Raw genomic sequence first — 25940 nt, 5'->3', positions numbered from 1 at the left:
AACTTGAACAGGGTGCTCTCCACACCCTCGTCCAGGTCGCTAATGAAGATATTGAACAGCACTGGCCCAAGGACCAAGCCCTGGGGGACTCCACTGCCTACACCCTCCCAGGTCGACATTGACCCATCCACCATCACCCTCTGGGTTCACCCCTGGAGCCAGTTTGCCATTCATGTGACCGTGCATTCATCAATGCCGCAGTTGCTCAGCTTGCCCACCAGAATTGGGTGGGACACTGTGTTGAAGGCCTTCTGGAAGTCCAAGAAGATGACATCAACTTCCTCCTTCCCATCTAAGCTCTTTGTTACCTGGTCATAGAAAGAGACCAGGTTAGTCAGGCAGGATCGGCCTGGCACGAACCCATGCTGGTTACCCCTCAACATCACTTCCCCTGCAGGGCTCTCACAAATGTGGCCCATGATAAATTTTTCAAAGACCTTCCCCAGGATAGAAGTGAGACTGACTGGCATGTAGTCGCCAGGCTCTTCCTTTCGCTCCTCCTTGAAAATAGGGACCACATTGGACCTTTTCCAGTCCTCAGGGACTTGGTCTGAGCACCAGGAGTCCTCAAACAGCCGTGCCAATGGCTCCGCAATTACACCAGCCAATTCCCTCAGCACCTGCGGATGAAGGTCATCCGGGCCCGTTGACTTCAACGCATCTAAGCCCTCCAGGTAGTCCTTAACTAGGTCTGAACTAATAGTCGGGGGACTCGCATCCTTCCCGGCCCTCTCTACGCTATCACCCAAGAGAACCCCATTGTCAGTGGACAGGAACATGGAGGCAAAGAACTTGCTGAAGAGTTCTGCTTTCTCTAGTGGGGATAAGTACCTCCTGCATGAGGTGTAGGTCCTGTACGCAGGTCAGGAACCTTCGTGAGTGGCTAGATCTGGCCGACTGCTCCTCCCAGTTGATGTCAGGGTAATTCATATCACCCATGACCACAACATCCTTTGCATGCACAGCCTTCCCCAGCTGCCTGGAGAATTCCAGATCCACCTCTAGCTGCTGATAGGCAGAACTTGTGACGTGGGTGCTTGTGCAACTGACTGTCTCTGTCCTGGGGCAGTTGATTATCTGTATTGATTATTTCCTCTCCTTAGTCTGTGGTTTTGTAGGTGTTAATTCTTGCTCATTAACTTGTTAAAGTTATAAATATTTCATTGATTTCCCCATTATACCCTATGCCCAGATGTCTGAGGTGGCTCCGAAGCTTCAGAGCCACCTCAGGCGGATCAAAGTGGGAAATGGATCTGGAGCTCTGGATCAAATCGCTGGCATCTGAAGCGGCCGGATCTGAAGCCAGATCAAATAGCTGTCTACTTGCACCGGCCAACTATCTTCTAGGAAAACTTATATCCAGCTGTCAGTAGCAAGAGGCAGGGAGCAGACCTTTAGGCTGCTCAGGAGTCCAGAGCTGCAAACAGCAGTTAAGCATCAGTAAGGGAAAGCAGGCTGGTCATTAGGCCCAGAAAGAAAACTTCTGTGTGGCTGCAAAGTCACCTGACTGGAAAGGCCAGGGCTTAGGGAGTATATAATTACAGAGCCTGAGCCAGGGCAGCCAGTATGGCCCTGCAAAAGAAAAAGCTCCTTAGCAGGAAGGCTAAAGAGGAGTGTATGGCGGTATACACCATACACTCCACTGAGAACTGCTAGTAAGGCACTGATGGCCTAAAGGGGAATATGACCCTGTATCAAGGCGAGGTTTAGTTATACCCAGTGATCTGGGATTTATGTCCATGCCCAATTTGCGGGGGTGTGGAATCATGTTCTAACCAGAGAGCTTATTCTTTCATTACAATTCAAACCAGCAATTTAGTTTGGCACAATCAGGGGTGGAAGAGATCCCAGCACAGCCCAAGAGACTTCTGGCTGTTTCAGTCCCTGCCAGGGGCTGAGCACAAGGCACAGACAGGTAGTGGCTGAGAGGGCCAAAACTGAGAGAGAGAAAGAGAGAGAGAGAGAGATGACCTGAGGCCAAGAAGACTAAGCCAGGGAGAGGCAGAGACTAGCACCAAGGGCCCACAGTCCAAGAGGGGCAGAGACGAGCTTCTGACCAAGAGGGACAGAAACTAGAACCCAAGAGGGTGAGAACCAGGGTGGGAGACCAGAAGCCAGGTCCAGCACAATGGGCCTGGACTACAGAAAAGGGATGGAGGCCAGGAAGGCTGAGGCCCCAGTGAGGGTATAGAGGCTGGAGGAGACCTGATATGGGACTAGGGCCGAGTGCTTACTGAAATAATTAATTGGTAACACCTAAGAAGCATGGGTGTGACTATAGGGGAGGTCAGAGGCCATGAATAGGTTAAGGTAGCAGGTGCCCTGGGGAGCATGGATGAGCCAGGAGGGCCAATTTGATGTTAAGGACAGGATAGTGTGCAGTGGGTGTGGAAAGGACTTGCTGGTGGAATATAGATAAAGGCTCATTTGGGGACCGTGGGGCAGCTTCCCTTTTCACGTTCCAATTATTCCATCAAAGGCATGGCAGGAAAGGAAGGAGGGAGGAAAACTTAGGAGCTGGAGCAGGGCAAGAGCTGCCTGGCCACCAGGGGGCATCAGGGCTGCCCCTGGGGCCTGGTCCTTGTTACAGTAGGCAAGTAGCATGCTACCTGAAACTTGGGAAACAGGAAGGAGAAAATAGGAATGATTACTCTCACATGATTCAAAAACTACTATTTACATCTTTTTTCATAGTCATTTACCACAAGTTCTTTTGATAGATACCTCATGTGAGGGGTAACAGAAAACTCTAAATTACATGTTCAAAGTACTGTATTGACATAATAAATTCATTGTCACATCACTCCATGAACAAAGCGAATAAAAACTAGTATCCCTATTTTACTGATGGTGAAATTGAAGGAGAAATTAAATGACTCACCTAAAGTCAAAAGGAATAGCTTAGTCATGTTTAGAATTTAGGATTTCTTATGTCTCAACCCAGTACTTATTCCTCCCCACCTCAGTATTGTGCAAATTTCATTGTTTTACTGCTTTCCCTAGAGAGAGGTACCCTCTATTCACAAGCAAAGGGAGAAAAGGCCTATAGATGCTCATTAAGTCAGTAGCTTCTGTTTTCTCTTTCAGATCACTACTATGTAGTGTGGCTCCTGCTTGTTACTATAGCCTATAACTGGAACTGTTGGTTCATTCCACTGCGCTGTATGTTCCCAGTTCAAACATCAAGCAACCTATTTTACTGGATTATCATAGATATCCTATGTGATATCTGCTACCTGTGTGACTTGCTGATATTCCAGCCCCGAAAGCAATTTGTAAAAGGTGGAGATATAATAGTAAGTAAGGCTGGGTAGCCTCATTTATAATTATTTTTAATCATATTCTTAAATGTGAAGTGAAAACTCGCTTACAGGCCAGATAGATAAGGACGCATAGATGTGCATTGTGAGACACATCTATATAAATACATCTATGTGCTTCTGCATTGATTTTTAGCCTTGGAAGAGGTGTGAAATACATGTTATACTGTACATACTATAGCAGTATTATAATTATACACACAACAATCACTGGAAAGGTAACAGTGGTGTGTTACAGCAAGTATCTAATGTCTTAGGCAAGATTAGATTTTAAATACTTACACAACCAGCATAGGTGGAAAAGGCCAACTAAGTGCAAATTTCTTGGATGTTAGATCATATTTCAGTGAAGCTAAGGAAATATATTTGCAATTTACAACTCCCCTCCCTAGGCCATTCACATGGAATGGAAGCTGCAGATGACAACACAACCTTTTCTACTAGGAGGATGGATGTTCCATTACCCACAAGATTTCAAAATTTCAACTACAAATGAGACTAAAGACAAGAAGATTTCAAAATTCTCTGTGAAGAAAATTAGAAAATATATATCCTGGTCATCTGAAATGTTTCATTTGGATAAGATTTAAACATTTCATTTCAGTTTTGACTGACTAAATTATAATACAAAATAAAAGATAGTTTCTAAATAGAAGAACAGAAACATTTTGATCTGAAAATGTAAAGAATGGGAAGTTTTGACATTGTCAGAACATTATTTGCCATTTCTAAATGAAATCCCAGAAAAAAATCATATTAGCACACACAGACTGAAACAATAGGGCAGGGGTTGTCAACCAGGGATACGCATACTGCCAGAGGTACTTAGAAAGGCCATAGGGGGTACGCGTGGGCTGGTAAGGAAGGAGCGCGCCCCAAGGCATAGTGAGGGCATCTCCTCCCATACCTTGCTACTTACGTGGGGGAGGGGCACACAGACACCACTGGCCCCACATGGCACACTATGGCACCTCCCTGCCCCCACCTCAACTCACTGTCTGTGCTCACTCCTAGGAGCAGGGCCAGGGGGGCAAGGAGAGCAGTGTCCCTCTGCAGGCTGTCCACACGCTACCCAGCCGTGGGGGAGGGGAGCAGGACTCACATGTAGTGGCTGCCGCCACCACCCTGCACCACCACTGCTGCCACTGCTGCACCTCACACTGTTTTCCTGCAGCCAGGCGCATGTTTGGCTCCACGGGCTGCTCATGCGCACCTCCCATCAGCAGCCTGTGGAGCCACATATGCAACTGGCCATGGACAAGTGGTACAGGGCAAGGAAGTGGTTGCACGGGGTGGTGGCAGCCACCACATGTGAGCCTCCCCCACCAGTCTGGCCTCCTGGCTGGCACGTGTGTGGCCTGCAGAGGGGCACTGCTGCCCTTGCCCCCTGGCCCTGCTCCTGGGAGCAGACACAGAGAGACACTCACCCCCCCCATTCTTGATCTGTCCCGGCCCAGCCCCTTCCCCTCACACACGCTTACCTGCTGGGGTGTGTGTGCGTGTGTGTATGTGTGCATGCATCTCTGTATGTCTGTCTGTGTGTGTGGGTGCATGTGCGTGTCTGGGTCTGCATCTGCATGTCTCTGTGTGTGTGTGTGTGTGTGTGTGTGTGTGTGTGTGTGTGTGTGTTTGTGCCTCTGGGTGTATCTTTGTGTCTTTGTGTGTATCTGTCTGTCCCCTGCCCGTACAGCAGGCACATAGCGTCACACAGCTCTTGAGGCATCAGGGTGCAGAGTCCAGGCTGCAGAAGCAACTGCCTCCACCCCATGCACAGATCTGGGGGGCACATGTGCCCCGGACCTCCACCGAGGTACGCGCAGCAGCAGGAACTGCCTCCTCCATACCTTCTGGACAAACTGCTCTTGCGCCTCTGCATTCTGCCTTGGCTGTGCAGTGCCTGCCCCTGCCCCTGCCCCAGCCCCAACCCCACTGCTCCCTCACCATAGAGGCCTTGATCTGCTCCCGCCTCCCCTCCCACCACTTAAAACCAAGAAATAAATATTAAGGGGTACATGAATTGAAACTTTGAGGCAGAAGTGGTACACTTGTTAAAAAATGTAGAAAACCCCTGTAATAGGGGCATGTCAATGTTTTTCACTAGCTGTGGTTTCTACTAGTTTAACAGAATTGCCTTTAATTTCTATATGGCAGACTTCAAAATATACAGGGTGCAGGTAAATGAAAGCTTTGACTGCTTTTTAACTTGACATACATTTTTACATGTCCAGACTCTGTAAGAGAATTCAATATAATTTATCTCCTATTTTCTAACTTTAAAAGGCAGCAAATCTCAAAAATTCAGAAGTCGGAGCAAATGATGAAAAGAAGGAAGCTGATAGAGACATCCTAGCTATTAAAAGGAAGCACCTAATGGCCAGCAGAGAGGGCACTGGCATTAGCAGTCAAAGGGCATCTAGAGTTGCATGGGGAGAGACTGTTAGGAAAGACTGGGCTATAGCCTTTTATTTGGGGGAAGCTGAAGAATTCACTTAAGGGGTGGAACATTGCAGCAACATGACATGTAACCTCAGTTCAGCTAAGGTCAAAGCAAGGTAATGATGCAGATTAGTTTTTGGATGCTTAAACTACCCATTTGATTTGCTGTGGTTCCAGTTGCACTATGTTACCTCCTCCTATGTCATTTCAGCCTGAGAGAATTTTCAGGATAACTGAGCAAAATTGCCTGATCCCATTACCCCAGACTGCTTTTTGACACCACTAGAATCTAGCAGGCCAGGCTCCCTGCCAGCTCTAAGTGAGCAAAATACAGAGCCTAAGGTGGGAAAAACTGGCAGACAGGGAAGGCTTGCAGTGATACATGGCTGCTACCACCTTCTGTCCAACAGATGGACTCATAAGCGGTTAGCACAGCCCAAGGAGGTCAGGCGCTAGGCGTGGCCAAAACAATGTGGGAGATGCAAGCTCTGAGAAGCTTGCAATGGCAAAACTCTTGTGGAGACCGATATTAGCAAAACTTAATGCTGTTAAGAAAGCCACTTGTCATGGAAACACTGCTTTCTCTTTCTTAGAGCAGTCGTGTGTGCGCAAATTCCCTCTCCTGGCTAACATTGTGTAGCTTGTGCGTTTTCATGCTGGCAGGGGTGATTCTGATCCAGTATCTCTGAAAATGAATTGAACACATGCAAATTTGGTATAGTAATTCCACTGCTTTCAGAAACATGGTTATTTGTCATGCTCTTTCTAGAACTTTTTTAACCTATTGATATTGTTACCTCTGGTTTTCCTGCACATGTTTATAAACTCAATTTTGGCCTATCACTTGCAAGTAGACGTGGGACCCAGCTATGTATTTCAGATGAAAATATAGGCCTTCCCCCCTCCTTCTTCAGAAGGATACAATTTATGTCTAAAGAGTGTTGTGCTGTGTTGAGGCATACCTCACTGCTTCAGCATCTATTAGCTGAGAGGTAGAGCATCTTAGCGCACAGTGCTGCACAAATGTAGCTACACCACTTGTTTTGAGAGCTAGTGTGCATAATATGTCTCAGAACGTTACTGCCTTGTACCATATAGTCTCATGGATCTTGGTTGGCTTTTTCCTCTCTGCCATGATTACTTTATTAAAACTAATGTTATAATAATGAAATGTGATTAACATGCAAACTATCAGAGATAACATCAGTTTAATACCACATTGCACAACAGCAAGAACATTTAAAATTAGGACTGATTTTCCTACCAGCCTTTGTTCAGTGTTTGTATGCACCATTCTAGTTACTTGCATTCTGCCGGCTACTGTTTAAAACAGGGGAGGGCAAAGTCCAGTCCACAGGCTGGCAGTGGACTCCATTTCTCAGCAGCCTCTGCCTACTTGGCTGGGCCAGTTTCCATGGCAACCCCGACCACATCTGCACTGTGATAGCACAAGGCTGGGATTCCCATGGAGACTGGCCCCAGCTGCTCTGCTCCAGAGCTGCTGGGTTCTTGTGGTGGAGACAGCTTGGTCTGGGGCCGTGTCAATGTTGCAATCTGCGCCTGCACACTGCAGGCAGGGGCATGCAGGCAGCAGTTCATGGCTCTGCCCTGGCTCAGAACCAGGCTGTCAACAGCTGCAAGGAGCTGGAACAGAGCTGCAATCTGCTGCCTGTGTGCCCCTGCCTGGAGCATGCAAGCTGCAGATCACAGCTCTGCCCTGGTCCACCGCCACCGCAAGATCCCAGTGGCACCGGAGCAGGCTGCTGCCCTGCTCTGCTGCATGCCCTGCTAGTAGGGCTGGTGGTGGTCTCCCTGGCAACCACAGCCTTGCTATCACAGCACAAGTGTGGCTAGGGTCTCCATGGAGACTGGCCCCAGCCATGAAGCAGGGGCTGCTGGGAAATGGAGTCTGGCTGCTGGCCAGATCTGCCATTTTGTCCACCCAGATTTAAAACCTTACTTTAAGGTCTTACATAGAGCTACATAACCAAAATTAGTACACTTACTAACTGTAGTGTACAATCAAGTATTTTTCCATGCCAGCTCATTCAGTTACTAGCATCTTTTTCTAAATTCTACTACACTTGAGTTTTGTGAATAAAATTAAAAATTGTAACACAAGGAAAATTGCTTTCTTATTTCATTATGAAATGTTTGCAGGATTTCATGAATTTTAAAGTTAAACGGAACCATTCTGATTATCTTGAATCTGACTTCCCATGTTTGAGATAAACTAGTGAAGTGCTACTAATAAATAATAGAATATAGGTTTCCTTAGTATTGAAAAATCCCTAGGTTTTTAAAGCTATTTAAAAATATCTCTGATACAAATATAGTAAGTATAATAATAGGCACATTCCTTTAGATACTTCTGATTAGCTTTTCCTAATAAAGTATAAGCACCAGTTCCCATAGACAGCAAATTGAAAATAAATGGCTAATCATTATTAATGAATGCAATGTTGATTATTAAAATGCTAATTATTGCACATTTATTTAGGTTTTAATGGCCTAATCTTGTACAGAGTCATCAGTATAACTCCATGCATATGTTTTGTAGTGAGCAGTTTGATTGTGCAGTTAAAGCCTGATCCTGAATTGAAGTCAATAGGAGTTTTGCCACTGACTTGAATGGATGCAGAGTCAAACACTAGGCTGTAGATTAGCAGATGACATTCCTTTCGACATTTCTTAACTAAGATTTCCCCCCTTCCATTATCATTTCAGGCAGACAAGATAGAAATGAAAGAATTCTACCAAAAATCTTTGAAATTTCGGGTGAGTAGATTGTTTGCTATTTTACCCTTGTTTCAGTGCTTTAAGTGAAAGGTTTCATCCAATTGAGGATTACTAAGGGGTCACTGACTGTGTGGCATTTTAGCTTCTCATTCATTATATCTAATGCTTTTGTCTTCCTAAATAATTTTTCTTTGTTAAAGAAATACTACCTTTAGGTGCATCATTCCCATTTTCTATGATGAGAGGTAGCTTCTTGTATGCATTAGAAACTAAAAATGTAACCACAGAAGATATGTGTTAAACAAAGAAAGAAGCATGGTGCCCAGCCTAAAATCAGATTCTAATATTTATTAAGAAATTCTCATATGTTCCTTGTGATGAAAATGTGTGATAATGAACATTTAGTGGATACTGTTATGGCTCCATGATAGTAAACCTAAAGCTTTTGTTCACAGTTAAAGCCCAGTGCCTTAGGTCAGGGGTTTTCAACCTTTTTTAACAAGTGTACCCCTTCTCTCTCAAAGTTCCAGCTCAAGTATCCCTTTATATTTTTTTCTTGTTTTGAAGGGATGGGGGTGTGCAAATCGAGGCCCCTGCGGTGACAGAGGGAGTGGGGCTGGGGCTGGGGCTGGGGTTGGGGCTGGAGCTCCACAGCTGGGGCAGAGCGTGGGACAGAGCTATAAGCAGCTCATCCAGGGGGTGCAGGGAGGGGGTGGCAGCTCTCACTGATGCACACACCCTGGGGGATGGGCCCCTGGATCTACATGCGGGGCAAGCGAGGGCTGGCCCAGGGGTGGGGGAAGGAGTGGGGCTGAGGCAGAGGCTGCCCACCCGGGGCAGGGCAGGGGACCGAGCCATGCAAGGGGTGGCTCCCACAGCTATGTGCACCCCCAGGAGGGTATGGGGCGTGTTCCCCAAATCTGAGCAGAGGAGGGTGGGCTGTTGCTGCTGGCTGGGGCCACTGCTGGGCTGTTCCCAGCAGGGGATGGGCCATGTTGCGCTTGGGGCAGGCAGTGGCAGTGATGTGAGGGGGCTTTGGGGAGGCTGCAGTGAATCCTGGAGTGGCTGCAGCCCAGGTTAATCCCCTCCCAGTGCTGCCACCACCCATCCCAAGTGCAACCCAGTACTTGGCTGTGCTGGGAAAAGCCCATCACCACTCCAGCCCCAGCTGACAGAGGCACCCATCCTGCCCCATGCATATCCCCAGGCACAGACCCCCATGCCCTCCCAGGGTGCATGCAGTGGTGGGAGCCACCACTCCCTGTTCCCCAGATGAGCCACAGCTCTGTCCCACACTCTGCCATTGCGTGCAGTCCTGGGGTGCACAGCGGGTGTGTGCTTACAGATCTGCACACAGGGAGAGGAGGGCTACAGCTGTGAGCTGGGGCCAGTGCCAGGCTGTTTCCAGTGGGGGCTGAGCCAGGCTGCACTGGGGGTGGGTGGTGGTTGCACTGGGAGGGGGTTATCGGGGGGTTATGGTGAATTTTGGGGTAGCTGCAGCCCCTCCCATAGCCCCCTCCCAGCACTGCTGCCACCCGTCCAGAGCTCAGCCCAGACCAGTGCCCACCAGGAATACCCTGGCATAGGCCTGGCCCCCACCCACAGCAGCATCTCACCCTTCCCTGCACAGATCCAGGACCACACGCCCACAAAGCCCCCCCAGCTCAGTCCGGCACCCCGTCTTGGCTGGGCAGCTCCTGCCCTTGCTCCAGCCCCACTCCCTCCCCAACCACTGCAGCCTTGATCTACCCCCTCCTTCAGCCCCTTCCCTCACTACATACTTATCAGCTGGACCCACCACCTACATGCTATTAAGCAGCTGTGCACACACATATGGCATGTGTCAGTCACATTCGGTCTGCATACCCCCTAGGACCTTTTTAAGTACCCCTAGGGGTATGTGTACCCCTGGTTGACAACAACTGCCTTAGGTAAATCAAGGATGCATTTGATTTAGGACAGTTACTGCACTTGATTTTGAAATGTAATTTTCTCAGCCAGAGTACAGAGATACTGTAATATCTGAAGGCCTCAGTCATGGGTATGTGCATCTTAGGACCTTCCAATATGATCTACTACACCACTTCTGCAAACGCTTTCTTTTGCACTTGCTTCTATTCAAGTACACAAGTAATGGTTTTGGTGGCATTGCTTGCATCCTTCAAGTTAAGCCCTGCAAAAAAGTATTTGTAGGGCCCTCCACACAATGTATGCAGAAAAGGGATTCATCCTATAAGCAAGATGCTTTACTGAGTATATTTGGCCCGTGTCTTTTAGGTTCAATCCTGCAATGTGCCTGTTACCCTTGATGTCTGTAATGGGAGCTGAGATTTCTCAGCAGCTCTCTGATATAGGCCATCCTCATTTTCATTTAAGAATTTGCCTTTTAATCCAATACTATTGTTACATATTCAGACAAGCTAATTTTTGCCTCCTTGGCTAGGGTCAGCAATTACATATAAACAGGTATAAGTGATTGGAAACAGATTCAGATTTGTAACATAACAGAAGTTCAGTGCACCTAAACTGCTTTCAAAGTGGCTGAAACCAGTTTAAGATAAACCTGGATGTATATAGTATCAAACTTAACTGATTTAAGTTAAATCCGTTTATTTAACTTCTGTCCCAGATCCCCTCCAGATTCAAGTTAACTCTAAGTCCCCTAGCATCCCAGCATGCTTTGCACCTCCCCTGCAAATCCCCCTTGAAGGGTGGGTAGGCTAGATTTGGCCCAAGCTACCAGCCAAGCAAGGAGGGGTGCTCTAGCACCCCCTGGCTGTTGGCCTGGGCCACTGCAGGCATGTGCCTGCATTTTCAGACTCAAATGTGAATGTCTGTTGACTTACTTGTTGGTTCAATCTACGCAGCTAAGACTAATCTGTGAAGATTGAATCGATTCAGCCTCAGGCTTTTTGACTTTTTAGGCTTTTTGACTTTCTACTTAACCCTTCTGTGCAGATACAGTAGAAGAAAAACAGGGCCCAGGGGGCACTAAACAGGGATCATGTACAGTCCAACTCAGCTCTGGGAAACCAAAGAATGGAGTGAATGGCAGGTTACTGACAGCTTTAGTGGCATTTTCTAAGGTGCAAACAAACATTCCTGGATAGATGAGATGAGGTCTCTGCATCTGAGTACTTTTTACTGTCTTCCTAGGGCTGTCAATTTAAAAATTTGATTGTGATTAGTTGCATGATTAAAAAACCAGTCACAATTAATCACAATTTTAATTGCACAGCTAAAACCTCAAAATTATGCACAGAAAAACTCAAAATTATGCAAAATTATGCAGGTACTTTGGATAGTTGGGGTGAGGATCGGGTGTGTTTGTCAGGGGAAATTTGTGAACATGTGGGGGTGGAGTTTGGAGCCTGAGAAGGGACAGGGGTCCCCACATGCCCTTGCAAGATGTGAAGTGATATGGGTCAGGAGTGAGGGGCAGCAGCAGGGCTGGAGAGGTCTGTGGTTTGGGAGTGAGGGGAAGGGCAGGGGTATATCACTGCCGCCCCACAATCATATTACACTGCCCCACCACAGGTGTCCTTTTTTGAAACTAGAATTATGGTAACTAGGTGGCATATAGAGAAGCACCCAGCAGGTAAATTTGTGAAGAGGAAGGGATGCGGGGGGTGCAGATCGAGGCCTCCATGGTGAGGGAGGGAGTGGGACAGGGGTAGGGGCTGGGGTGAATGGGGCCCCAGGGCTGGGACGGGTGGTGGGACAGAGCCATGGGCAGGCTATCCAGGGATGTGTGGGAGGCAGCAAGGTACAGAGCCCCAGCCTGTACTGGGCAGCCTGCTTCTGCCCCATGCACAAATCCAAGAGGCACGTATCCCCCATGCCTCCCCCAGGGGTGCACATAGCAGGGGGCATCTGCCCCCCTGTACTCCTGGAAAAGTCTCCTGTGGCTTCATCCCATGACCCACCCTGGTCCTGGGGCCCCATTCACCCCAGCCCCTGCCCCACTTCCCACCTCACTGTGGGGGCCTTGATCTGCTCCCCTGCCTCTTTCACACCATGGGCTTACCTTCTCAGTGCTGCTCTACACACTGCCAGGCTGTGTTCCTGGCTGCATGCATGCTGCAGCTGCTTGTGTGTGTGTGTGCGTGCGCGTGCGCCCCCCCCCCCTTTCCTGCTGCAGCAGCCTGGAGCCCACACCTGGGCTGCCCTGCAGCTCCTCTGGACTGCCACTGCTGCCCTTCTGGGAGGTCCAGAGGCAGTGCTGACGGTGGCAGAGCACAGCCCGGGCAAAGGCTCCAAAACCATGTGCGTGATTAATGCATTAAAAAATTAATGCAAGAACCAATTAACATGTTAATCACACATGTTAACAGTGATTAATTGACAACCCTATTTCTTACCATAGGAGGAATAGCAGGGCAGAGTTGTAGCCAGGAGTTGTCACTTTAAAAGACAGCACCCAACTACCACAGTTCCCTTTCTCTCCACAAAACAGGCTTTCCTCTTGGAAAGAATGGGGAAAAAAGAGAGAACCAGCTGTGAAAACATGTTAGTTGCATCTTTTCAGGTATTGGTGGGAGGTGCTCACAAACTATGGTGATAAAAGAACCTGCATGGAATAGAACAGAATGGCTGCATTAAAGGTAACCTGAGGTGACACCTCTGGTATGTTTAGAGCAGGTAGTGCACTCTCAGGTCACTGGAGGCAATGGCTCTGACATTCAAAATCCTACTAAGAGAGGCTTGTGTGGTGCTCTTTTCTTTTCTCTCACACAACATACATCTCAAGCTGATCCAATAGCATGTAATCATTTAAATATAGCATTGCTTTTAATAATATCCAGGATATTTTTAATAATACTTAGATAAAAATCAGAGGAATGTGTGGTCTCTGGGGCAATGAAAAGTCATTGGTCTTTTTAAAGAGATTGTATTGCTTGTCACTTATTTAGGAAGATATGGGAACTGCGTGTTGACTGATCATATTCTGTGCACAATGCTTACGTAATGTAGACATGTTCAGAACAACATGTAAATACATTTTAATTATTGTTAAGTCTTAATTGAATTGTGCTTTTCAACAGTTTGACCTGGCATCAGTAATACCATTTGATGTTCTATATGTCTTCTTTGGGTTTAACCCCATGTTTAGAGCCAACAGGGTATTAAAGGTAAGACCAAATAAACATGAAAAGTTTGAAACCTTGCAAAAATTTCCATAAAATCTTTGGGGCTTTTAGCTTCTTATGTATAAAGACTTCTTTCTATGGGTCGAAACCACAGAATCTATAAATGGCTACAACATAAATATGTAAAAGATATATTGCCTTTTTTGAATACGTAGACAACAGATATATTGTCTAACAGAAATCATAGTTCTGGAGCTTTTCTGTTGATTTTACTTTTCTTTACTTTTTTTTTACTTGTAAATAGTGCTTCTGTTATCCAGGCTGAGTATCTTCCATTTATTTAAACTACAAATACTTATAAAAATCAACCACTGACAGTCAAGGGAATGAAGAGTTAAAGATAACGTAAATCTTGTACTACCCATGTAATAAACCCAAGCACATTATTTCATACCAAATACAAAGAAATACACAGTGGTCAATGAAGTGTGGATGGGACAGGAAAGAGAGAGACCATAGTTCTGCCTGCTTTCCACATCAGCTTGCAAAGTTGTCTGCATGATGTGGAGAGGGGCAGCCTGCACATTAGTCTTGCATCCAGCACATTTCCTGGAGGTCTCAGTGAAGTTGTGGGCCTCCACATTATTCCCTTGAGGTACCTGGAGGTTAGATACTTCTATTTAACTCCAACATTTTGTTATTCCCACCACTGAAAAGTTCACTACTACATGAAACAGTGTCAAAATCTTTATTTTTATCTATATAAGCAAAGTACTCATTAACTTGGCATGTGGGCACTATACAATGGGAAAAGCATCTGGTTCAAAACCAAAACTCTTTATGTACCTTTCCCTTCTAAAAAAATGTTTCTTTCCTCCAGTCCTGGCAAGGCATCTGACAAAGTAGGATAGTGCCTACAAAAATTTGTGCTTCTCAAAGTCAGTTAAGTCTTTTGGGCCCCTGGCAAATGTTACAATTTTGGTGCGATTAACCTACTAATTGTGTCACAAATTGCAATGTGCCACACATTTGGTGAATTTATAGCATGATAAAATGGCTAGCTAGCCACAAATATGTTCCACATTTAATGAAGAACAACTTGGTGGTTTGTTTGTATTGCTGCTTTAAAGGGCAGCTGGGGACCAAGGTTCCCTGATGCCCAGATGTACACATTCTAGTGGAGAAACTATGGGCCTGGGGATGTGCACCCAGGGACTAGGGAGCTCCACAATCCCTGGCTGTATATACTTCAGCAAGGAAGTAGTGCACGTGCATTTGGCAAATGAAGAGCTTCCTAGTCCCAACTGCATGTTTCCATGATGAACCATGAGCTGTTGCTCTCTCCACCCAATCAGCAGAGGCAGCCTCAGATCCCCGCTCAGGGACCCAGGACTCTCTCCCACCTGAATCCCCAGTCCTGTATTAAGAACTCAGGGCTGCTCCCTACCCATTGAAAGGCATGTCTGTACAGCCCAACATCAGGGAACTGGTTCCTAAATGTGCGACTGCTCCAGCATTGCCTGCTCCATAGTCGCATGATTGGGATTTGAAGAATTTTATCCCCAGTCCCAAAAATAATGCGTCCTGCCATACACATTCTGGCAAGACAGGATATAGGACTTCTAGGATTGGACACAAAATTCCTCAGATCCCAAATGCATGATCATTGTAATGTCAACTGGGGGTGTAACATGCTATTGTGCCCTACCTTCTGCCTTGTCTTCAAACTAACATGGCTAACCTCATCAAAACCCGTTATGGTAATATCATTGATATATAACCTTGGACCAAATACTTACCTAAAAAAGGTCTCACTTTGTTATCTTAATCAGCATGTGCCTGTAAAAAGAACTAAGGCGAAGGGAGGAAGGGTCATTGGCATGCTTTTTAACATCCTTTCCAGCAACGTGGCTTGTTTTTGTTCTGTTGTTATCAACAAGTATCCATAACTCATAACTAAACTGATAAGGGAGAATGTAAAATGAAGCACTCATTTAACAAATTGGCAAGCAAATGCATGCTGACCAGAAAACAGTTTTTAAAAATACATGGTAATGTTAAAGGTGAACAGTAAAACTAAGTAAAAATAGTTACTGTGGGAGGAATTCAGCACATGAATAGATTATCAGTGTTTAATAATTTAGTATGAGAACTGTAGTCACTGAGACCTCACATTGTTATGTTACAAAATGATGCAGTCTGGAATATCATCAGCTAATCAGAGACAAGAAAAAAGATCTCTAAAATGATATATTCACTCTGGCAAAATTATGTTCAATGCAGACAAAGAGACTTTTTTTGTCTGAATAAAAGAATCATTTATCATCATCATCATAAGTCACTATGGTTCATAGTAAGGGATCTTCCATAGCTTAGGTAATGCAAAAATGCCCACCTAAATTTATGCTTAACTCATTTTTTTATATTAGTTCTGCAGTTCACTGTTAAACTAAATGCACAAATCAAGTCAGAGTAGTAAAAAATGCTGTAGTTACAAAATAGGTATGTTTACTAATGTGCATCCCAGTAGAAAAGAAAATGTGATAAGATCATGGTTGGATTGCTTACGTTTGATTTCCATCTAGCATAACACATTCTTTGAGTTTAATGATCGGTTGGAAGCTATCCTGGACAAAGCATACATCTACAGGTATGTACCCAATAGACCCTTTATTGCAAGGTTAGCACAGAATGTGAGTCATTCTAGCAGTGTACTCGTGCTCCTTCTCGTAAGAGAAAAGTTCTTCACAAGGGAGTTCTTCTAGGTGTCGATTTGAAAGATCTTTCTCTCGGAGTGGGTACGTTACCTCTAGATGAAAATGAATGAACACTTGTATGTTCCTACTTCCTCCTGCGAGAATGGCAATTCTTCCTGTAGAAATTTAACATCTATACATGGCCTTTCTCTCATAGGCTGTCAGTCAGGCATGGTATACAAATGATGAACCTCAAACTATTCCTTTCAGTCATTGTCTTTTAAATATCTTCATTGCGTTTTAAATATCTCCATTTTCTTCATTGTAGTCCCCGATCCTGTAATCAGTTACATATAAATAACTTCATTTACATAAGAAATCCCATTCCATTCAGTTGGGTTGCATGTATGAGTAAAGTTACTCTTATGCATAAGTGTTTGCTGTTAGCTACAGAAAATCTCCTAAATAAAGAAGGGCTTCTTTAATGGGAGAATTACAGAAGTAACTTAGTTACAGGAAGTAAAGTTACAGAAAGTAACTTTGCTTATGGCAGTGTTCCAGTTCTCTGTAGTTGATCACTAGCACTAGTTAGTTGATTAGCTAGTCCATTTATTATTTTTTATTTTCTTCTGTTCTTAAGAAGAAGAACAAATTATTATTTGAGCTAGGGCATGAATCAGTGACTCTGAGGCATATACATCTCCAAAACTGTGTGCCTTGTGGCTCTCTGTCATATACAATTCTGGTTTGCTGATAAAAGCATTAACAGTTTTGGCTGCCTCTGGTCTATGCAATACATGTATCTGGAGAATTCTTCCCTGGCTAGTTCCAGGGCACCCATAGGTTAATAGGCTTACTATTAACTGGAAGTACTAAAGCACAGAACAGTAATTACCCACAGTGAGCCATGCACCTGGCACTAAAATGGGGAGTGTGCTGCTACAACAGCATAGCCGCCAATCACATGTAGACCCATGTGATTGCTACATTGCCGTAGTGCACTGTACGATGATGTAGCACATTGTTACATCCCCATAGGGTGACAGGTAGATAAAGCCCTTAGACTCAAACACAGTCCTGGATCAATGCGTTTAATTCTCAGCATTTCAGAATTCAGTTCAGAATTGGAAGAGCTGCCTTCTCTGTAGTTCCTACCTAATATTGAGCAACCTTCCTATAGCTTTGTGTCAATACTCCCTCTCATTCCATTTAAATCTTATCTGAAGAAATTCTTCCTTGTCTTCCCTATATTTCTCTATTTCTTCCTGTTTACTATGTACTTTAAATCTATAACCATATTTATTAACAAGATCAGGTGTTGGTTAATAGTATTTAATACTTATTTAGTGCTTTCCATACTGGTGATTCACAAGCCTCTTGTGAGAAAGGCTTGATAGGGAAATTGAAGCACAGTAAAGGTAAGTAATATGCGCAAGGTCACATACTGAGAAAAAGCTAGAGGATGCTTGGACACCTCTCCACCTATTTAAACACCTAAATCCGCCATTAGGTGCCATTAACATTTCCAAAATTGCTGCTCAGCTGTCACCTCATCTTGTAGCTACCCAAGACCTGTAGCACTTAATTTCCACCAGTCTGCACAAAACTCTCTAGGTGCTCATGTCACCCCATGCCTGCTAAGCTGTTCAGAGTCTTACATCAGGCCAAAGCCCTGCAGGCTCCAAAGCAGATTTTCAGACTAAATATTCCTCCATTTAATAAGAATGTTGGATCTGATCTTGCACATATACTTGGAGTATGCCTTAGCTAGATGCAGCTTGTAGAAATGAGAGCTTTTTGTCTGACTATCCTCTGGCAGTTACACTCCCTGGGTTATGAGTTATATCCCTGTTCTGCCTGATTCAGAGCAAGGACTTACACATCACAGGTCAGTGTCCTAACCACTAAAGTACTGAATTTTTGGTGATACTCCACCTTTTTTTCTCTTTTGTTTTTCACAGACTAGAAAACTATGTAGATGAGCCTAGTTCCTTTCACTCTGCATATCACTCCTGACTAGCTTAGCCAGTAGTTAGGCAGCTTCCTGCTCAGTTGACTTCTCAGGATCCTGCTTTTATGGGCCTACATCACCCTATGTATTCCTTAAGGATCATGAGCGCTCCACGTCAGGACGAATCTTCCTTTGACAACATATATAGTGATTAGGCCTAAAGCACTGACCTAATTTATAGGATCTAGCCTAAAATGCCAGGGCCTGGATCTGCTGCTATGCTTACTAAATTACTGACCCTCTTTGCTAACAAGTTTGGTATATAACTTACCTAAGTAAAAAAGTTTCTGAACAAAGGGCAGGCCTGTGATGAAGGAGGGTATTGTGGTTTTCCTTTAACTGGGTGAACTATTTTCTCAAGAAAGTGAGGGACCAAAAACATTGGCTTTACCCAGAAGCTGCCATTTGGCAAACTTCCTCAGAGAGCTCTGTCTGTGAAGCACATTTCTGACCTGAAATACCTATGGCTTCAGCCCTGAAACGTTCTTGAGCAGAAGTTGTCAAGCACATTGATTTGTACCCAACAGTTCTGTTAATATAGTTCAAATTCTCTATGAATATTCATAGCCAAGTAACTAATGGATTATAAAGTCCTAAGAGAAACTTAGGTTAGGAGTGACTATGTGTCATTTATTCTACAAAGGTGATTTATTTGACACCAGGAAGAATGGAGAGATGGTCAAGGTGGTGTATTGTGGTGACATATAGTAGGAGTTACATAAGGCAAAATAAATCAGCCTACATTAGCAGGAGTTACATCAGCTGTGATAGAATGCATTGTCCTTTACAGAGTCATTCGAACAACTGGATACCTGCTGTTTATCTTGCACATTAATGCATGCCTTTATTACTGGGCTTCAGACTATGAAGGAATTGGCAGCACCAAATGGGTGTATGATGGCAAAGGAAATATGTAAGTCCTGCTTTTGCAGAAGACCTTTCTTGATTTTCTTTTTCCCTCCAGTTCTCCAGCTTTGCTTGCAAGATAGAGATCTGTCCTTATTTTTACAACTGCTAGGGTAGCTAACTTTTAGCACTATTGCTGCTAATTGCTGGTAATGAATTATGCTAATTATTTGGAGGGCAGGTGCAGTGAATAATTAGTTTCCCACTCTGAGTTTTTATGGGTTTATGAGTCAGCTCTAACCACTAACTTAATTAAACATTTAGAAAGCAACAAGGGCCATAAATTAAACTTGCTGATTAGGTATGCACATGGAGAAGGGCTACAGGGAAAAAGAATAATCATTTGAAAGGGCCAGGTGAGCAGAATTATGGTGTAATATAAGATACCCTTATGTCTTTACTCTGTGTAGACCCTACAACTATTGGTCTGAAAAAGTTGTACTTGTTTTCTGTCATCTTTGATGTAGGTCACACTTAAGCATGTGGCAAAAAGAAACTCTATTGAAAAGGGCTGGTACTGGCATCTCTGCCAAGAGCTGTTCATCGCAGCTATGGGATTTATGCCAAGGAATGCCCATTAATTAGGATGAAAGAAAGAATAGCAAAAGTCATATGGTGTATACTGGAGATACAGATGCATAAACACATTTGAATTTGTTTCAAGGGCATTGATAAATGTAAAGCCAGAAAGGCCCAAGAGTATCCATTAATTACTTATTTTAGAAATGAAATTCAGAACCCTTTTAGTAGCTTTCAGGCAGCCCCTTTGCCTGTGATTTTGGCAAACTCCATGAGCTATACAAGGTTAAGTGTGTGTTTAGTATTTTGATGAGAGACCTGTATGAAAAAAATCTCCACAGAAAGTAGTCTTTGGAGATGGAAGATGCTGTGGAAAGTGGTTTTATTAAATGGTTCATTATTAACAATAATTAGATGATTTCTAAATAAGCTATATGTGTCCATAGCCCACTAAGTAGGTCCATAGCAGACGCTGGATTTCAGTTTTCTCAACTACTGCAAATGAAAGCCATCCCATTGTCATCAATGGGAACAATAATCTGGATAAAGAGAAACATGTGTGCGCCTCTTTACAGGATCTGAGCTGTGGACTTCCGGGATTCTGCCAAAAACAGTAAAGATGGAATTTTGAGTAGAGATGTTTCAGTCAGTGACATTGACATTTTGGGTAACATTTCCCCCTAAACATACTGCTATATCCTCAGTGCAGTGATAGTTAACAAACTGCTTTATGAAGTCCCTTGGTCTTTTTTTGTGTTGTTTTTCTTTTTTTTTTTTTTTTTTGTCTGGAACAGAAAGGAAGATAAGAGCAGAGGAGCTTCACAAGTTTCGTGGATGGAAATATTTTACATTCATGTGCAGAAGACCAATAGCAGAGATTGTCTGCTAGGTTGATCCTTCACAATCAGTCAAACTCAGCCCACAGACAATGAGTATTACGTTTAGAATTTGGGGTCACCTTCTGTCTAAGGAGATAAAAGCAGTTTGCAAATGTAGTGTTTACTGCAATCAAGTATGATTCAATTTGGCTCTGTTTATTATATATACTCATAGCTAAAATAATATACTGATATAAGACATATTAGAATATATTTCTTTGTGTCATTAAACTAACAGACATTTAGATTAATACCTCCTTGTGACAGGATCAGGGCCCAGGGATGGCCATGACTCCCCCAGGTGGTCCTTCCCTCCCTTCAGTTCCCTGGGGTACCTCCCTTTCTATCTCATCTGTCATGCCTTCATATTATTTATAAACGTTTAGGAAGCTGGCCCCAGAGTGAGCCTGGTCTAGTTCCACCTTGCTCCTGTGACATTATGTTATGGCCTTCCTGGCCCTATTAGTGCCACAGGACACCAGTTGCCTTATGAAGTATTTGTAGTCTCTTTCCACCTCAGTAGCCGCAACCATGCCTCACATTTGTTCCTCTAAGTCTTGTACTGGGTCCACTGGCCCCATCTGCTTAAACAACTGGCCTAGCTTACCAAGCCCCTGGCCCTGGCAAGGCTCACTTCCACCTGGGCCTCTGTCCCTAGTCTGGATGCGGCCCCTGTTGGGCTTCAGCTCCTTTCAGCATGCTTTAACCCTCTTGGCTTAAGCCTGCCCTGGCTTCAGCCTCTCTACTGTGGCCTTGGTTCTCCTGCCCTTTGCCTGGCTCCTCCAGCTCTCTAGTAGGCCCCTTATCCCAGGCTAGGTTGGCCACTGGTCTGGTTTTATACTGGACCATCCTATTTTTAAACCCATTGTCCCTGTTGATTCCTGAATGAGGAACAGACTGCAAAAAGTCCTGATTTTCAGTTCATTGGTGGAAATGCATACCAACCATTTGTCCTCACAATTCTGTTGGCTTAGCTGTATGGGAATGCACAGCCAGGAGGAGCAGGGTTTTGAGCCAGCCAGGGTGGGAGGTGGAGGTTGCCAGGGGCTGGTCCCCCTGCTTGCCTGGAGGAGGAGCTGTGGCTGCAGTGCAAGTGCATGCACAGCAAGAGCCTAGGTACTGTTGCATGCCTGAGCTCCCTGACCCTGGGCTGGGCTTCTGCCAGTGGACCTGGGCTACCAGGATCAGGCAAGCGGTCTGCACACAAACACCTTGACATAAGGTAATGGCTTTGAGAGCAAGCAGGTGGAACATTGCATTTGTATCTGCTAGAACACCAGTGGGACTGGGGGGAATCTATGGTCACCATCTTTGCACCCTGGCTCCCAAGTGTGGAGTGGGGCTAGAGTGAGACTGCTGATTGACCAAGGGGCCAGGGACCCACCTGTCACTGCTGATTGGCTGAGGAGGCAGTGGCCCTAACCCTCACCACTGATTAGCCAGGGGAACCAGTGGTCTCATCCCTCACCAATGGGATGTCCTGTGTTTCGTAGATGTAACAGTCACCACCCTACCCCAGGCAAGGGTACTAGTTACTGACTGCCCTGCCAGGCATCTCTTCATGGCCTCCACACTTACCCCATAGCCACAAGCAATTAACCTAATCACAATGTAAACACAAGCACAGTGGCTGTATAACAAACATTCTCCCTACACTAGATCAGTACAAGCTACAAGTCCCCCTTGGCTTTTCCCACACCTCTCTGGGACAACATGGGTGCCAGTTGGCTCATCTGCAGACACCTTGCACAGGAGCTCCCCACCCTGCAGGGCCAGAGTGTCCTGCTAGCTCCCGGGTACTGATGCCCCAGAGCTCCAGCCCTTCCCATCTCTTGGCTCTTCCGTTACCATCCTTTTGAGAGGCTACATATATAAATTGTCTAAATGTGGACTTGGTAGCTTAGCTTCAGGCACCAATTGTTATGAAATCTTAAAATGGAGATTTCTAGAGCCAGGCAGTAAAAGAGGATGTCACCAAAAACCATTCTGTGCCTACTCGCTTCTGTTTTGTACTTGCTGCATGCCAGAAAAATGTCACATAGCTACTTTAGGCACATGTACAGAGCAGGCCTAGCATCAGTCTCAGGTTTATCAGTACACATAAGACTGAAAGCATGATGCTGAGCATGCCTAGCACCATTTGAACACCAGCTATGTGACATTTTTTGGTTATACTCTAAAACCACCAAATAGTAAGTCCCCAGAAGGATGAAATTACTGGCTTACCCTTAGATACCTTTTTTATAAATCCAGTGAAATGGAAATAATGTAATCAGCAGCTTATATTTATTTATTCCTGGTGTGCAAAAAAGTTTATTTTTTTATAAGTGCAGCTGAATGAAAAAGATACCTTTATTAAATGATCCCCCATTATATCGGTCTACACCTAAATAAGGTAGTAATTAGGGTTGAATTTAAAGTTAGGCGGACAGATTTTTTCAATCCCATTTTTAACTGTAAACATGACAAGACTCACTGTTGCAAGCTGTAATGTCATAAGATCTCCTAATGTAAGCAGGATAAGAAGAGTTTTTATTTGGATGGGGAAAAAAAATCTATTTCTGTGATTCAGTAAGTGAAGCCATGCTCTAGTACATGGACTGGCAACATTTTTGGGGCAGCGTGCCAAAATAGCAGCATCCTTGACATGTAAGATGTTGGTGGACTTGAGCCTTTTTCTTTACCACATCATACTGTTATATAAAACTGAAAGTCTGCCATTTTCTACCACAGAAGTGGTTCCACTTTGATGGGGGACATAATTCTTCTAATTCGTATCCAACACATATATTAGAGTGTTTTGGGTCCTGTATATAGTCTAGTCTCATAAAGTGATGAGTTTCCTGCTGTTATAAGCATACCATTTCTTATTTCATTTTCTTTCATGTCCCAATGAGAATTGCCATTATTTTAAGAAAAAATATGTCATTGTTCTCAGATGGGATGAGAACATGCAGAGTGAAGATAAGATAAACAAGACTGTTTTAGGTAGCTAAACAAGAAACCAGTCAGCATTTCAACTAATACTGGATGCAAGACAATTTTTACTGGTCTCAGATTGCAATGACCCAAAGCAAATGAGCTAGCTCTGATGTAATGCCCTGAATGTTTAATGTACTATTCCTGGTATGTACATAAAACATTGCTGGTGATGGCTGCCTGGATGGTCAAAAAAGATTAGCACTCTTGGTATTGGTATTCTCTCTCAGAACAGAAACAAATAGATCAAGACAACAGTTTCCCTAATCAGCTAACTGATATGTGCATTCCTGAAGATGTATATTAGATAATAAAAACAAATTTCAACTTATAACTCACAGATATAGGACTATATTCAAACCACCACCAATCAAAAATGCTCTCTCCAGTTTCCAGCCAACTGTCTTTATCTCCAACGAAGTAACTATCACATTTGTGTTAGTCTCTGCCTAATCTTCTTGGTTATGGACTTCAGTGAAGGCCATCATCCGCAGTAGCTGACTGTATCAATCAATTTTCCCTCTATATGTACCCTCAACATCAAATTCTCAATGGCCCCTCAGAGTAATAATTATGTGGATGAATATATTATAGGAAACTGACAAACTCCATTTTAGTTTCCCGACAGGACAGTACAGTTATACAACCCGCATTTGTCTAGTCAAATGCTTTTTGTGCAGTCATTAGCTGAATAACATTAAATGTTGGTCTCTAACAATCTATTCTCAGTTTGGCTAAGTCACACAAAATGTATTCAATATGTATGGATATTCAGCTCTGCAGTCTTTCTGTGGATGATTTGTAAACAGAAAAAGAATTCTCAAATGCATTTATTATTCAGAATTGTTAATGATATGATAATAGAGCTTATTGAAGTTAGGGTACCTATCATACCAGGAACAAAAAAAAAAAGTTAAAACAAATACAATACAATTCTTTGCCTCAAAACGCTCAATTCCCGCGCCAAGTTTAACTGAACAAATATTACAATTAAATACAAAATATATTCTGTAGTGTCTGCAGCTAATGTACCTAACACCTTTAATTAACTATATAACTTTACAAAAATTTTGAATAGAATTACACTGTGGTATTTACAATCCACACAGGAGGTACAGCTAGACTAGATTTTTGGTCAAGGTTGTATCACAGGATGATATATAGTTAATTACCTTATATGCTCAAATACAAGATTAGGGGTTTTTTCCCCCTTCAGTCAGCATGGGAGAAAAAACCCCTTGTCAACAAGCCCCTTGTCTTATATCTGCATACAAGGAAACCTCATTAAATACATTGTCTACTACTAAACTGCTGCCAAAAAGTAGCATGTACTCGGTGAGTATGCCAACACTGAGCATGACTATAAAAGACATAGCCCATATTGGGCAAACATACTGATGGGGAACTTTTTTGTTTTATGAAAGTGTTAAAAACTTAAAAACCTGGTTCCATCAGCTTACATTACATTACAAAAAGCTACATCGACTAAGAGGAAAATAAAAAAAAAAAAAAGTTAAAGCTTAAAACATGCTTCTATCGGTTTCCAAAACTTCAACAAATAAGACTAACAAAAAATACAGGACATTTATACATTTCATAGACATCAGGGCTGGAAGGGACCTTGGGAGATCACTGAGTCCAGCCCCCTGCCCAAAGGGCAGGAAGTCAGCTGGGGTCATAGGATCCCAGCAAGATAAGCATCCAATTTACTCTTGAAGGTGTTCAATGTAGGTGCTTGAACCACCTCCGCTGGCAGACTGTTCCAGACCTTGGGGGCTCGGACAGGAAAGAAATTCTTCCTTATGTCCAGCCTGAAACGGTCTTGCAGGAGTTTGTGACCGTTCGACCTCGTCATCCCTTGGGGCGCTCTGGTGAACAATCGTTCCCCCAGATACTGGTGGTCACCCCTGATAAACGTATAGGTAGCCATCAGATCACCCCTGAGCCTACGCTTTTCCAGGCTAAAGAGTCCCATGGCTCTCAGCCTATCATCGTAAGATCTGTTTTCCTGACCTCTGATCACGTGTGTGGCTCTCCTCTGGACTCTCTCAAGCTTCTCCACATCCTTTTTGAATTGTGGAGCCCAAAACTGGACATTATCCAATGATTCCTTCCTTCTCCAAATTCTCATTAATCCAGGGACTTGAACACTTTTGTTTCTTAATACTGTATTATTCCATGTCACTTTCCAAGCTTGTCTGTTAATGCCTATCACCACTTATCACATATATGTCCTGTTTTAGTCCCCGTCATACTTTTCCTAGCAAACCCCTGGGCTGCAACTATAGCTTTGCTGCCTCTCGGGTCTCATCGTCTTTTCATTCTAGATCTACTAGGTATCTCCATTCTTCTCTTTTCCATAAATC

The 25940-nt window shown here is 44.1% G+C and overlaps 2 protein-coding genes across 2 annotated transcripts in view; both read left to right on the top strand.

Moving 5' to 3' along the window:
* The window catches only part of LOC109316632 (cyclic nucleotide-gated cation channel beta-3-like), a 19463-nt gene extending 6593 nt beyond the window's left edge, over positions 1 to 12870 (top strand). The window contains exons 4-6 of the mRNA XM_019544900.1: positions 3088 to 3296; positions 8484 to 8534; positions 12862 to 12870. Of these exons, the coding sequence (XP_019400445.1) occupies positions 3088 to 3296; positions 8484 to 8534; positions 12862 to 12870 (269 nt within the window). The remainder of the gene's footprint in view (positions 1 to 3087; positions 3297 to 8483; positions 8535 to 12861) is intronic.
* Positions 12871 to 12969: 99 nt separating this feature from the next.
* Positions 12970 to 25940, top strand: part of LOC109316554 (cyclic nucleotide-gated cation channel beta-3-like) — a 48435-nt gene continuing 35464 nt past the window's right edge. Inside the window, exons 1-4 of the mRNA XM_019544782.1 lie at positions 12970 to 13023; positions 13541 to 13627; positions 16171 to 16235; positions 19083 to 19205. Coding sequence (XP_019400327.1) covers positions 12970 to 13023; positions 13541 to 13627; positions 16171 to 16235; positions 19083 to 19205 — 329 coding nt within the window. The remainder of the gene's footprint in view (positions 13024 to 13540; positions 13628 to 16170; positions 16236 to 19082; positions 19206 to 25940) is intronic.

The sequence above is a fragment of the Crocodylus porosus genome, unplaced genomic scaffold, assembly GCF_001723895.1.
Source record: "Crocodylus porosus isolate Cpor-Errol unplaced genomic scaffold, CroPor_comp1, whole genome shotgun sequence".
Taxonomy (NCBI): domain Eukaryota; kingdom Metazoa; phylum Chordata; order Crocodylia; family Crocodylidae; genus Crocodylus; species Crocodylus porosus.
The sequence above is the reverse complement of the archived record's forward strand: the minus strand, read 5'-3'. Positions and strand labels throughout refer to the sequence as shown.